Raw genomic sequence first — 14,769 nt, forward strand, 5'->3', positions numbered from 1 at the left:
GCATACGATTTTTATTTAAATTTTATTTATTTAATAAATGAATGCCATTGATGTGTTTTTTCATTTGAAATTCGATTTTGCATGTCTCCACTATTAAATTATATATTGTATGGTAATAAGCGATGCTTGTTCCATATTCAATGTTAAAGCAAAACTTGTTTGGGTCCATATTAAAAGGTTAATTTGTTCAATGTTGGCCCGCGACTTTGTTCAGGTTTTACATTTTGGCCCACTGGGTATTTGAGTTTGACACCCCTGATGTAAACGGTAAATTTAATGCATTTCTAAAAGCTCCACAAAATACTACTCATATGTTGTTTTGAATTACTTTCTTAACAAAAAATGTCACATGTTCTCAATGCAAAGTTAAGTCAACGCACAATTAAATCCACTTAAAATTAATTACGACGTTCCTGTGACAACATACTGTAAACATGGCAAAACATTTCCTCTGATGTCACAACTTTCAATCCCACAATTCAGCGTGGCAGAGCCGGTTTTTTCAAGGCATCATGGCGGATCCCAGAGACAAGGGACTTCAAGATTACAGAAAGAAATTGCTTGAGCACAAAGAAATTGATGGACGCTTGAAAGAATGTATGTATCGTTTCTGTCAATAGCCAGGCTTTTACAGCCACAACAACTGTCCATGTAGCTTTGTCATCATAATGTAACCCTCTCCAGTTACCTAGCTAGACTAACATAGCTATAGTAGCCTTGAAAATGAGTTCAACGCCAGGTTATTTATACTAAACTGTCTAGTGTGTAACTGTTCATGTACCTTTTATTTATGCACAGTGTTTAGGAACAAGCTAGTTTTATAACGTTAGTTAGCTAGCTAACTAGCTAGTGTTAGCTGACTTGGTCGACCAGATGATGATGATGATGATGATGACAGCCTGTGTGATGGTACACACGTAGTCAGTGTCAATCATTGTTTTTGTTTGTCTTTACAGTGCGTGAACAACTGAGAGAACAGACAAAACAGTATGAAAAATCAGAAAATGATCTGAAAGCTCTACAAAGTGTTGGACAGGTGACTGCAAATTTTATCCCAAATCATCAGAAGCCTTGATATAAGTTTTATTTTATTTACAAAGGCCTCTCTTGACTCCTCTCTAGATTGTTGGTGAGGTCCTGAAGCAGCTAACAGAGGAAAAATGTAAGTCCTAAATTATAATGAAAATCCCTTTGCTGTATATGATGTTGTTTTGTTGAATCTACCGCTAGGCCTACATGGATGAAAACGTTTAAATGTTCCTACTAGCTTGCATTGACTATATAGTGTGTAACGTGGGGTTTTCTTCTATCCTTTCGTGGAATTAAGTCATTGTCAAAGCAACCAATGGCCCACGATATGTGGTTGGATGCAGACGGCAGGTAGGTCAAAACCCTAAGCCACAACAAAATATTTACAAACAACATTGCAACTTGTATTTCACTTCCCATTTCATATTGATTATGCTTGAGGTGCCAACCTTATATTTTGTCACCCAGCTGGATAAGGCTATGCTCAAACCTGGTACTAGAGTTGCATTGGATATGACCACTCTGACCATCATGAGGTGAGTTGGTATACTCTCCCAAGTCTATAATGCCTTTTACTATTTCATATGTTTATCAAGCAAAACACCATTGTATTGTGTTAGCCTGCATCCGACTTTCTGCAACAGTCTCCCTATTGAAAGCATTTTAAGTAAAACAAATTATATATATTCTGCTTATAAGACATCTCCATGACCTATATAATCCGTAAGAACAAAGGCACACTGTGATGACATATTGGTGTGCTGTTCCCCCTTGCAGGTACCTTCCCAGAGAGGTGGACCCCCTTGTGTACAACATGTCTCATGAAGACCCTGGCAGCGTCTCCTACTCTGAGATCGGAGGCTTGGCTGAGCAGATCAGAGAGCTCAGAGAGGTTAGTGAGGCACATACACACACTTTATCCATACAGGACAGAGTTAGCTTTTTCTGGAGGCTTTTTGTCATTTGGGAAAAGTCCGCCCTCTCTCCTCCGTGACCCGGAAACCGATAAGTGGTTGAGGAGAGTGTCAATTCGTTACTAGGAAAATGGTCCTCACCTCGATAGACTCCTTTTGGCGAGGAAGCACAAGTTTATCCTACCTGAGTCCTTCGCGGAAGAGTTTTGAAATCTGATACACTGCCTTTTTAATCAGCTATTGTTTTCTCGAAAGAAAAAAGCATGCAAACATTTAAAAAGGATATGCTACTTATCCTTTTATCTATAAAATGTTTTGCACAACTAGCTAAATGTTTTTTTTTATCACTTTATACATTTATTTTGGGATTCCACCGTGTAAACTTAATTTGCCTGATGAGTCTCACTTCATACAAGTGTATTTTTCTCCTTATTCCCTCTACTTGCCACCTCTCCTCATTTTAAATGGAGGCCAGAGAGGAGGGAGGATGCAGGAGTTGAGCAAATAAAATTGAGCGTGCGGAAGATATTTATGGTCCAATTCTGAGAGGGATGGATGGTGATGCATTTTGCTACACCAACAATAACATATGCTGAACATGTTTGTGACAGATAACATTTGATTTGAAAATGTTGTTTCAGGTGATTGAGCTGCCTCTGACCAACCCTGAGCTCTTCCTGAGGGTGGGCATTATCCCCCCTAAAGGCTGCCTGCTCTACGGACCCCCAGGTGAGGAGATCAACTGGCCTGGTTCTCTGATAGCACTACATGTTAGCCTGAGGGCTGCTTTCCAGAAGCCAGTAGTATGTGCTTTATAATTTACTGTATTTTCTTTTCATGCTTTTCAGGAACTGGAAAGACACTTTTGGCCAGAGCAGTTGCTAGCCAGCTTGACTGCAATTTTCTAAAGGTGGTGTCCAGCTCCATAGTGGACAAGTACATTGGTGAGAGCGCTAGGCTGATCCGAGAGATGTTCAACTATGCCAGGGACCACCAGCCCTGCATCATCTTCATGGATGAGATCGATGCCATAGGTACATGAACTAGAGCTACAGACTATAGAAATCAACAAACTGACTGAACAATAGAGTTCCAGACACACACACACGAGTCTTTGTCTGTTTAACAGGTGGTCGTCGTTTCTCTGAGGGGACGTCTGCAGACAGAGAAATCCAGAGGACACTGATGGAGGTGAGTCTCTCAACAGAGAACAACCATAAGCTTAACTGCACACAAAGTACTACCAAAGATGGTTTAGTATGAAGATACACTACCATTCAAAAGTCTGGCGTCACTTAGAAATGTCCTTGTTTTTGAAAGAAAAGCCAAAAAAAATTGTCCATTAAAAGAACATCAAATTGATCAGAAATACAGTGTAGACATTGTTAATGTTGTTGTAAAAGACAATTGTAGCTGGAAATGGCTGATTTAAAAAAAAAAAAATATATATAAAAAATAAAAATACAATTATTTTTATGGAATATCGACATAGGCGTACAGAGGCCCTAGAAGGCCAGTATCCAGGAGTCGTCTCTTCACTGTTGACGTTGAGACTGGTGTTTTGCGGGTACTATTTAATGAAGCTGCCAGTTGAGGACTTGTGAGGTGTCTGGTTCTCAAACTAGACACTCTAATGTACTTGTCCTCTTGCTCAGTTGTGCACCGGGGCCTCCCACTCCTCTTTTATATTCTGGTTAGAGACAGTTTGCGCTGTACTGTGAAGTGAGTAGTACACAGCGTTGTACGAGATCTTCAGTTTCTTGGCAATTTCTCGCATGCAATAGCCTTCATTTCTCAGAACAAGAACAGACTGATGAGTTTCAGGAGAAAGTTCTTTGTTTCTAGCCATTTTGAGCCTATAATCGAACCCACAAATGCTGATGCTCCAGATACTCAACTAGTCTAAAGGAGGCCAGTTTTATTGCTTCTTTAATCAGAACAACAGTTTTCAGCTGTGCTAACATAATTGCAAAAGGGTTTTCTAATGATCAATTCGCCTTTTAAAATGATGAACTTGGCTTAGCCAACACAACATGCTATTGGAACACAGGAGTGATGGTTGCTGATAATTGGCCTCTGTACGCCTATGTAGATATTCAATTAAAAATCAGCAGTCTCTAGCTACAATGGTCATTTACAACATTAACATTGTCTACACTGTATTTCTGATCAATTTGATGTTATTTTAATGGACAAAAAATGTGCTTTTCTTTCAAAAACAAAGACATTTCTAAGTGACCCCAAACTTTTGAACGGCAGTGTATGTAGAAACTGCTTCCCTGATAGAAATCCCAGATCACGCTTGTAGGCGATGTCATGGCAACGTTGGCTAGCTAAGCTCATGCGCAGAAACGCATCATCGGGTCTAATGGTCGTCTCGCGCCGACCTGCGCATGTGGAGGCCGTCAAATCAAAGGCACTCCTTCGATGTAAAGTTGTTTTTGACTAAAATGAAAACGTGTCAGTTTGTCACTTTCACAAGGTTGGAGTAAAAACATATTCAGCTACTTAAAGAATAACTTTCATGAAAAAACATGTTTTTCATCCAAGACCAGATGTCTTAGTTATAGTGAAACTAGTGAATTCTAGTTTTCATTTTCACAGTTTGTTGCAAAGGTAATATTTTAGTAGTAGTAAATCTAGTCTTTTTGTTCCTAGCGGGTCAACTCTATCATTGAAATTGTGGTGTAGAGGCACCTTGAAGGTACCTCTGTCATCTCAATGGAGGGGTTGGATATGAAATAAACTCCCTTCTGGATGTGCTGGGTGGTACCACCTCAAGGCTCACTATAAAAGCAGGTGACAGCGCACCTTATTTGGCAGTGGTCTAGGTAAGTGGAGTGTGCCAATAGATTTGGCATGATGCTATGAGGATTAGCCGTTTTATATTCATATCCATCGTAAAAAGAAATAGATGCCAATTTTTTTTCCCAACAGCGGACTCCGCTAAGAAAGTTTGCTTATACAGTAGTTCAGTGGTTGTGAGTTCTAATCCCACATGGGGCAGATAGTGTCTTGTATTATTATACTTTTTTAATCCTTTATTTACAATGTTCATCCCATGCCCACACACTTCTAATTTTGAAAAGTGAAAGCATACTTGTGAGAGGGGTCACCCTGGCACTAGTGGAAGTTTTTTTAATATATATACAGTACCCAAGACTGATCTATGAGTTAATTTGACCATTGGAAAAGAGCTACTGTGTAAATACTGCAATGCACTTTCAATTGAATTGAGCCCCTAATCTTCATTTTTAAGGTGGGGATTGCACTTTTCTTCCCAACACAATACCGCAATAAATGTGAGTCCACAGTTCAGAGATTGTTTTTGCACCTGATGAGAGATTCAAATTTAACACCGCAAGTAGCAATAGATGTCAGGAACTCTGTGCCTTACCACTGTGAGAACTGTCCGGAGCCATAATTGCTCACAATGCACATACTTTTTTTTATCAGAGCATGCCAGCAGATTTCTGGTAAGTATGCTTTAGTGAGAAAGTGTTGGGATCAGTTACAACTACATTTATCCACCCCCAAAACTCCTATATTTGAGCAATTCCCTCCACCCACAACTTCTCACCTGAATGCATTTTTTTGTTTTTGTTTTAAGGGGTTGTGCCAAGGCTGAAATTGGGGTTCAGGTATCCTGTAAGTCATTTGCTCGAATATAGGTTGTGCCTTTTTAGATTGAGAAAAAAAAAATTGAACTAAGGAAGAAATTTTCTCTTCTCTCATTGACTTCTGCTTTGCAATCGTTCCCGGAAGTGTTGGGCTTCTGGGTTAGAAACTCTGTGGTAATACTCATATTATTGAGCCTCAAAGTGTTAAAGGCTAAACCTGTAAACACTTTGGTTTTATCAGCCAATTAAGACTGACGATGCTAACTTTTTCATCTGTCCTGTCTAGCTGCTGAACCAAATGGATGGCTTTGACACCCTGCACAGAGTGAAGATGATCATGGCCACCAACCGTCCGGACACGCTGGACCCTGCCCTTCTAAGGCCAGGGAGACTGGACCGCAAGATCCGTATGTTTCCTCTCGAGACTTTTAACTATCCTGGTTTGAGAAGCATAGATAATCATGTTGCAAAAACCTTTGGTCCTGGTTCCATTTCAGCACCTAGTCACTTCCCCAAAGGGCCAGGGCAAGTGGCTGAAAAGTAACTAGGACTTGGTAAATGACAAGGAACAGCAGAACTCTTAACTTCTGGCTTTGTCTTTACAGACATCGAACTGCCCAATGAGCAGGCTCGGATGGACATTCTGAAGATACACTCTGGACCAATCACTAAGCATGGAGAGATGGGTGAGTTTAGGTACTGGATAGTGTGCTGTGGATGTGACATAATTTTGTGATGAAATGAAGTTGCATGTTGGGAATTTCATGGTGGGCTGTAACTTGAATTTCTTTGCAGATTACGAGGCCATTGTGAAGTTGTCTGATGGATTTAATGGAGCTGATTTAAGGAACGTGTGCACTGAAGCAGGTTAGTAACCTATCCAATACACTTTATAACTGTATATTTTACATCTTAAAAACAAGCCATTCACTCAGTCTGTTCCTATATTAGGGTTTGCACAAGGTGCTTAAAGTACTTGAATTTGGCACTCTGAAATTCACGTACTAGAATACCTTGAAAATCTGTCATTTTCTCAAGTTGCTACTTTTTTAATTTTGATTTATTTAACCTTTATTTAACCAGGTAGGCATTTGTAACTGTGACCTGTCCAAGATAAAGCCAAGCAGTGTGACACAGACAACAACACAGAGTTACACATGGAGTAAACAATAAACAAGCCAATAACACAATAAACAAGTCAATGACACAGTAGAAAAAATAAAGTCTATATACAGTGTGTGCAAAAGGCATGAGGAGGTAGGCAATAAATAGGCCATAGGATTGAATAATTACAATTTAGCAGATTAACACTGGAGTGATAAATGAGCAGATGATGATGTGCAAGTAGAGATACTGGTGTGCAAAAGAGCAGAAAAGTAAATAAAATAAAAACAGTATGGGGATGAGGTAGGTAGATTGGGTGGGCTATTTACAGATGGACTATGTATAGCTGCAGCGATCGGTTAGCTGCTCAGATAGTTGATGTTTAAAGTTGGTGAGGGAAATAAGTCTCCAACTTCAGCAATTTTTTTATTATTATTATTTTTTTTTTTGCAATTCGTTCCAGTCATTGGCAGCAGAGAACTGGAAGGAAAGGTGGCCAAATGAGGTGTTGGCTTTGGGGATGATCAGTGAGATATACCTGCTGGAACGTGTGCTACGGGTGGGTGTTGTTATCGTGACCAGTGAACTGAGATAAGGCGGAGCTTTACCTAGCATAAACTTATAGATGACCTGGAGCCAGTGGGTCTGGCGACGAATATGTAGCGAGGGCCAGCCGACTAGAGCATATAGGTCGCAGTGGTGGGTGGTATAAGGTGATTTGGTAACAAAATGGATGGCACTGTGATAGACTGCATCCAATTTGCTGAGTAGAGTGTTGGAAGCTATTTTGTAGATGACATTGCCGAGGTCCGGTAGGATAGTCAGTTTTTACTAGGGTAAGTTTGGCGGCGTGAGTGAAGGAGGCTTTGTTGCGAAATAGAAAGCCGATTCTAGATTTGATTTTGGATTGGAGATGTTTAATATGAGTCTGGAAGGAGAGTTTACAGTCTAGCCAGACACCTAGGTATTTATAGTTGTCCACATATTCTAGGTCGGAACCGTCCAGGGTGGTGATGCTAGTCGGGCGGGCGGGTGCGGGCAGCGAACGGTTGAAAAAGCATGCATTTGGTTTTACTAGCGTTTAAGAGCAGTTGGAGGCCACGGAAGGAGTGTTGTATGGCATTGAAGCTTGTTTGGAGGTTAGTTAGCACAGTGTCCAAGGAAGGGCCAGACGTATACAGAATGGTGTCGTCTGCGTAGAGGTGGATCAGGGAATAGCCCGCAGCAAGAGCGACATCATTGATATATACAGAGAAAAGAGTCGGCCCGAGAATTGAACCCTGTGTTACCCCCATAGAGACTGCCAGAGGTCTGGACAACATGCCCTCCGATTTGACACACTGAYCTCTGTCTGCAAAGTAGTTGGTGAACCAGGCGAGGCAGTCATTAGAAAAACAAAGGCTATTGAGTCTGTCGATAAGAATACGGTGATTGACAGAGTCGAAAGCCTTGCCCAGGTCGATGAAGACGGCTGCACAGTACTGCCTTTTATCGATGGCGGTTATGATATCGTTTAGTACCTTGAGCGTGGCTGAGGTGCACCTGTGACCGGCTCGGAAGCCGGATTGCACAGCGGAGAAGGTACGGTGGGATTCGAAATGGTCAGTGATCTGTTTATTAACTTGGCTTTCGAAGACTTTAGGCAGGGCAGGATGGATATAGGTCTGTAACAGTTTGGGTCTAGGGTGTCACCCGCCTTGAAGAGGGGGATGACCGCGGCAGCTTTCCAATCTTTACGGATCTCGGACGATACGAAAGAGAGGTTGAACAGGCTGGTAATGGGGGTTGCAACAATGGCGGCGGATAGTTTTAGAAAGAGAGGGTCCAGATTGTCTAGCCCAGCTGATTTGTACGGGGCCAGGTTTTGTAGCTCTTTCAGAACATCTGCTGTCTGGATTTGGGTGATGGAGAAGCTGGGAAGGCTTGGACGAGGAGCTGCGGGGGAGGCGGAGCTGTTGGCCGGAGTTGGAGTAGCCAGGAGGAAGGCATGGCCAGCCGTTGAGAAATGCTTATTGAAATCTTCGATTATCATGGATTTATCAGTGGTGACCATGTTACCTAGCCTCAGTNTTCGATTATCATGGATTTATCAGTGGTGACCATGTTACCTAGCCTCAGTGCAGTGGGCAGCTGGGAGGAGGTGCTCTTGTTCTCCATGGACTTTACAGTGTCCCAAATAGTTTTTAGAGTTAGAGCTACAGGATGTGAATTTCTGCTTGAAAAAAGCTAGCCTTTGCTTTCCTGACTGACTGTGTGTATTGGTTCCTGACTTCCCTGAAAAGTTGCATATCGTGGGGACTATTCGATGCTATTGGAGTCCGCCACAGGATGTTTTTGTGCTGGTCAAGGGCAGTCAGGTCTGGAGTGAACCAAGGGCTATATCTGTTCTTAGTTCTGCATTTTTTGAACGGGGCATGCTTATCTAAGATGGTGAGGAAATTACTTTTAAAGAATGACCAGGCATCCTCGACTGACGGGATGAGGTCGATATCCTTCCAGGATACCCGGGCCAGGTCGATTAGAAAGGCCTGCTCGCAAAAGTGTTTTAGGGAACGTTTGACAGTGATGAGGGGTGGTCGTTTGACCGCGGAGACAGGCAATGAGGCAGTGATCGCTGAGATCCTGATTGAAAACAGTGGAGGTGTATTTGGAGGGCAAGTTGGTCAGGATAATGTCTATGAGGGTGCCCATGTTTATGGATTTAGGGTTGTACCTGGTGGGTTCCTTGATGATTTGTGTGAGATTGAGGGCATCTAGCTTAGATTGTAGGACTGCCGGGGTGTTAAGCATATCCCAGTATAGGTCACCTAACAGAACGAACTCTGAAGCTAGATGGGGGGCGATCAATTCACAAATGGTGTCCAGGGCACAGCTGGGAGCGGAGGGGGGTCGATAGCAGGCGGCAACAGTGAGAGACTTATTTCTGGAGAGGTTAATTTTTTTAATAGAAGTTCAAACTGTTTGGGTATAGACCTGGAGAGTATGACAGAACTTTGCAGAGTAAAGTACTTGAAGAGTACTTGAATTAAAATGAGGAGAACAGAGAACTATCAAATATGTTAATATGAAAAATATTAGAAAAATGTATGGGTCTTCCAAATTAATTTCCAGGCAGACTACCGAGTTTTATTTCCGCACGTGTTTCGCGCTCTGGATGCCAGGCTAGCTTGCTCATTCCACCTACACTGCCACTCAGCCAAGCAGGTACAGAACTGACTGATTAGGCGCTGCCAAATGTCACATCGATAGCCAGGCAAATGTAGATTCAAACTTGCCTGCAGGATATTGATGTTTCTGAATGGGTTTTGCCAGACCTAACCAGGGATGTAGTGGAGGGTGAACGCCGTTTACACCATTATTTGGGAAATAGCGTTTACTCACCTTTTTGTTAATGATCATTTACCCACTTATTGCGTTCCCAGCGTTGATCACCGCTCTGAAGGCTTCTTGATCAGAGTTCTAATCTTGCCTACCTCTGCGAACGAGGGGAATCATAAATTATTCATGTATGCTTGTTATGTTCGTCTGCTACCCCGGATTTGCCTTGTTAGCAGCACATTCATTCGCCACTCTGTCCAGCGGGAAACTCCTCCCACGACATAGGCCGAGAGGTGAAACGAACTACCTCAGCCCAGACCTACTGTGGCAAGTAGCAGAGAGACGTCACTGACAGTGACAATTATTTTAACAACCCTTGACTTCAACAGACATCCCCCAAACAAACCAACCCCTGACTCTCAGCGAATGAGTGTACAACTGGTAAATTGTCGCTGATATTTCAGTCAGATGTCTAGCTAGGTAGCGCAAGGGCTCCGGCTATTAGCCAGGCAGCTAACTATAACTACCTGGCTGGAAGGATGAAGTTAGAAGCTAATGTTGAACGAAGCCTGACCATTAGCATGAGCAGTTGACTGAAATTAAGGTAGCTATAATCAAAAGATGGGCTACTATAAGTTATCATAACAAAATGTATTTTCTTTATTGAGAGTAGTGAGACAGACAGTGGTGTGTCAGGCTGTAATGAAGGAGGTAAAGGAGATGCACAGAGAGAGGAAGCATTGACGCGAGCAGGGAGTGAGGTTAAGCCTTGATCACACCGACAGCATCATTGCATTTTGGTACACCAGAAGTACTGTACATTCATTTCCAATGGAACGCTGCGTTTGACTTGCAGCATTGCGTTGCAGAGGCAGTTGCAGTGCGTTCTGTGTAGTGCATACCTTGGATTTATCGAATGTATGCATAAACGGCTTGACAGAAATGGTAGCAGAAGGTGAATGTTGAACTTTTGTTGTACACACGTCCAGATGATGCTGCGTACCAATTGCTCAATCACGCTGTAGGTGTGATTGAGGTGTTAGTAGTACAGTGGTTCCCAAACTAGGGGGTCCAATTTGTAAGTCGCTCTGGATAAGAGCGTCTGCTAAATGACTTAAATGTAAATGTAAATGTCCGGGACCCATGTGTGGTCCGTGACCCATGTGTGGTCCGTGACCCATGTGTGATCCGTGACCCATGTGTGGTCCGTGACCCATGTGTGGTCCGGGACCCATGTGGGGTCCCCTAAAATGTAAATAGGGTCCTGAGAGTCTTTAATCTTATCAAACACATTCACAACTTCTTTCTCTTCAAATGGGTATAGAATACAACATTTTAGAGTCAACTAAGGGTCTTCTCCACTGTCAGAATTCATTTTCATGTCTGTGTTGGGACAGCCTGTGGGACCTAACATTTTGTGAATTATAAAGACAATTTTAAATATAAAGACAATATATTATGTACACTGAACAAAAATATAAATGCAACAATTTCAAAGATTTTACTGAGTTACAGTTCATATGAGGAAATCAGTCAACATCATCAGTCCTGACTTACCACTCGTGTATGTAGTGAAACACGTATTATTGAGTAGAACTTTTTAAGGTAGTAATGAATAGTCTGTTGGCGACTAGAAACAATTTCATAATATGACCTATTACAGGTATATACAGTTGAAGTCGGACGTTTACATACACCTTAGCCAAATACATTTATACTCCGTTTTTCACAATTCCTGACATTTAATCCATGTAAAAATTCCCTGTCTTAGGTCAGTTAGGATCACCACTTTATTTTAAGAATGTGAAATGTCAGAATAATAATAGAGAGAATGATTTATTTCAGCTTTTATTTCTTTCATCACATTCCCAGTGGGTCAGAAGTTTACATACACTCAATTAGTATTTGGTAGCGTTGTCTTTAAATTGTTTAACTTTGGTCAAATGTTTCAGGTAGCCTTCCACAAGCTTCCCACAATAAGTTGGGTGAATTTTGGCCCATTCCTCCTGACAGAGCTGGTGTAACTGAGTCAGGTTTGTAGGCCTCCTTGCTCGCACACGCTTTTTCAGTTCTGCCCACAAATGTTCTATAGGATTGAGGTCAGGGCTTTGTGATGGCCACTCCAATACCTTGACTTTGTTGTCCTTAACCCACATAATTTTCCTTCCTCATGAAGCCATCTATTTTGTGAAGTGCACCAGTCCCTCCTGCAGCAAAGCACCCCCACAACATGATGCTGCCACCCCCGTGCTTCACGGTTGGGATGGTGTTCTTTGGCTTGCAAACCTCCACCTTTTTCCTCCAAACATAACGATGGTCATTATGGCCAAACAGTTCTATTTTTATTTCATCAAACCAGAGGACATTTCTCCAAAAGTACAATCTTTGTCCCCATGTGCAGTTGCAAACCGTAGTCTGGCTTTTTTATGGTGGGTTTGAAGCAGTGGCTTCTTCCTTGCTGAGCGGCCTTTCAGGTTATGTCGATACAGGACTCGTTTTACTGTGGATATAGATACTTTTGTACGTGTTTCCTCCAGCATCTTCACAAGGTCCTTTGCTGTTGTTCTGGGATTGATTTGCACTTTTTGCACAAAAGTAGTCTTTAGGAGACAGAACGCGTCTCCTTCCTGAGCGGTATGACGGCTACGTGGTCCCATGGTGTTTATACTTGCGCACTATTGTTTGTACAGATGAACATGGTACCTTCAGGCATTCAGAAATTGCTCCCAAGGATGAACCAGACTGGTGGAGGTCTACAATTTTTTTTTTTAGGTCTTGGCTGATTTCTTTTGATTTTCCCATGAAAGCCATGACATCATTTTCTGGAATTTTCCAAGCTGTTTAAAGGCACAGTCAACTTAGTGTATGTAAACTTCTGACCCACTGGAATTGTGATACAGTGAAATAATCTGTCTGTAAACAACTGTTGGAAAAATTACTTGTGTCATGCACAAAGTAGATGTCCTAACCGACTTGCCAAAACTATAGTTTGCTAACAAGACATTTGTGGAGTGGTTGAAAACAAGTTTTAATGACTCCAACCCAAGTGTATGTAAACTTCCGACTTCAACTGTATTAGTGCTCCAAGAAGTACTTGAAAGTCCTTGAGTTTGACTTGTCACAGTCTGTATGAACCCTGCTATGTGTGTTTCCCAGGTATGTTTGCAATCCGTGCTGACCATGAGTATGTGACCCAGGAAGATTTCATGAAAGCTGTTCGCAAGGTTGCAGATTCTAAGAAACTGGAATCCAAGCTGGACTACAAGCCTTTATGATAGTACCACCAACCAACCTATCAGGAGATATATGGTAATTTGAGTCTGGAAAGAGTAAAGGAAGAGACGACAAAAGCAAACATATTTGTGTTTTTACTGTATTCCAAATGTATATTTCAAAGACATCATTTTAGACGTTTATTTAATACAGACTTATGTGGTGAAATATATGGTTTGGTTTTTATTTTCGTATTTTGCATAAGAATACATATTTAAATAAACTGTCAACCATCTTATGTCCAATCATATGATTCTCTTAATGCCCATTCAGAGGTTACTGAGTAATACACCAGTCAGTGTAAAATATCCTTATGTATTTTTGGAATTCAGAGTCAGAACCACAGATGTACTTTTCATTTTTGCATTCGACAGTTTCACTAGTCTGATTCAAGAAATGGTTGAGATTTATGGCTGACTTTGTACCATATTAAAGTTATCGTCATAACTCCACTAAATGGTGGAGAAGCCAAAATGGAAATTTCTGACTTAAAGGGGCAAATTGTATTTGCCACAAACATTTTTAGACTTAGAAATTATTGATATGTACCCATTGACTCTTGAAGAATATAACTTATAAATGCCTCATGAGCTTAGTTCAACTGTCGTACCCCATCAGAACCCAAAATATAAGCTTGTTTTACTCATGTTTTTAAACAAAGTAAAGGTAAACAAACACTATATAGCCTCAACATGGTTACAACTATAATTTTGATATCATGGAAGGTCAGTCCTTGCATCCATAGCTTTGTCTATGAATTTGAGCGGTTACATTTCTGCAGCCCCATCCCTCAGCATTTTACAGAAATAGCTGCGAGACACGCTTTGTTATTGTTTCAATTGCTGATTGCTGCTTTAAAATTAATCGTATCACTACAGGTTAATGTGCCTTGTCGTTAACTGTAAATGTCTTCACTGGCAAGCACAAAAATGTTCCTTCTGTCTTTGATGTTGAATTTCAGAAAAGATGCCCCTCTAAAACTACTGCTGCAATAAAAATGTCACCCAATCAATATATATGCTGTCCCATTTCTTGATCCAAAGAAGGTGTCGCATGATGGAAAAATAATAGCTCCAACATGCTTTCAATTAACTTCTTTCAGGTTATGGAAAACATAATCTAATGTGGGAACGCCATAAAGAGCTGTTTTGCGCCCGGTAAGGCAGCCACAGTGTTTGGTCGCAGCTTGTGTGTTTACTGTTCAAATTACTTTTGGATGTATGTAAATTGTCTTCTGTCTCTAAATGTTGTTTATCACTAGCTGCACCATATCACCAAGTAACATTCTGAGTATGTGTAAAAGTACAGTGCCTTCAGATAGTATTCATACCCCTTCATTTATTCCACATTTTGTGTTACAGCCTGAATTCAAAATTGATTAAATGGTTTTTTTCTCACAAATCTACATGCAATACCCCATAATGACAAAGTGAAAACATGTTTTTGGAAATGTTTGGTAATTTAATGAAAATGAAATGCATAAGTATCTCATTTAAATAACTATCCACACC

The 14,769-nt window shown here is 41.2% G+C and overlaps 1 protein-coding gene across 2 annotated transcripts; it reads left to right on the plus strand.

Annotated features, from left to right (window-relative positions):
- Window positions 1–466: 466 nt before the first annotated feature.
- LOC111968589 (26S proteasome regulatory subunit 10B) lies at window positions 467–13,493 on the plus strand. Of its 2 annotated transcripts, none has more exons than XM_070445137.1 (13): window positions 467–597; window positions 957–1,036; window positions 1,123–1,162; window positions 1,328–1,380; window positions 1,498–1,565; window positions 1,807–1,921; window positions 2,585–2,672; window positions 2,792–2,977; window positions 3,073–3,134; window positions 5,850–5,970; window positions 6,169–6,259; window positions 6,359–6,430; window positions 13,142–13,493. In XM_070445137.1, exons 1-12 carry the CDS (start codon window positions 513–515, stop codon window positions 6,384–6,386), a joined length of 1,017 nt encoding a protein of 338 aa, XP_070301238.1. In that variant the 5' UTR covers window positions 467–512; the 3' UTR covers window positions 6,387–6,430; window positions 13,142–13,493. The 2 variants fall into 2 exon arrangements, with proteins under 2 accessions (XP_070301238.1, XP_023850042.1); XM_023994274.2 differs by having other exon boundaries at window positions 468–597; window positions 6,169–6,249.
- Window positions 13,494–14,769: the final 1,276 nt, after the last annotated feature.

This window comes from Salvelinus sp. IW2-2015, linkage group LG9 (genome assembly GCF_002910315.2).
Source record: "Salvelinus sp. IW2-2015 linkage group LG9, ASM291031v2, whole genome shotgun sequence".
NCBI classification, from domain to species: domain Eukaryota; kingdom Metazoa; phylum Chordata; class Actinopteri; order Salmoniformes; family Salmonidae; genus Salvelinus; species Salvelinus sp. IW2-2015.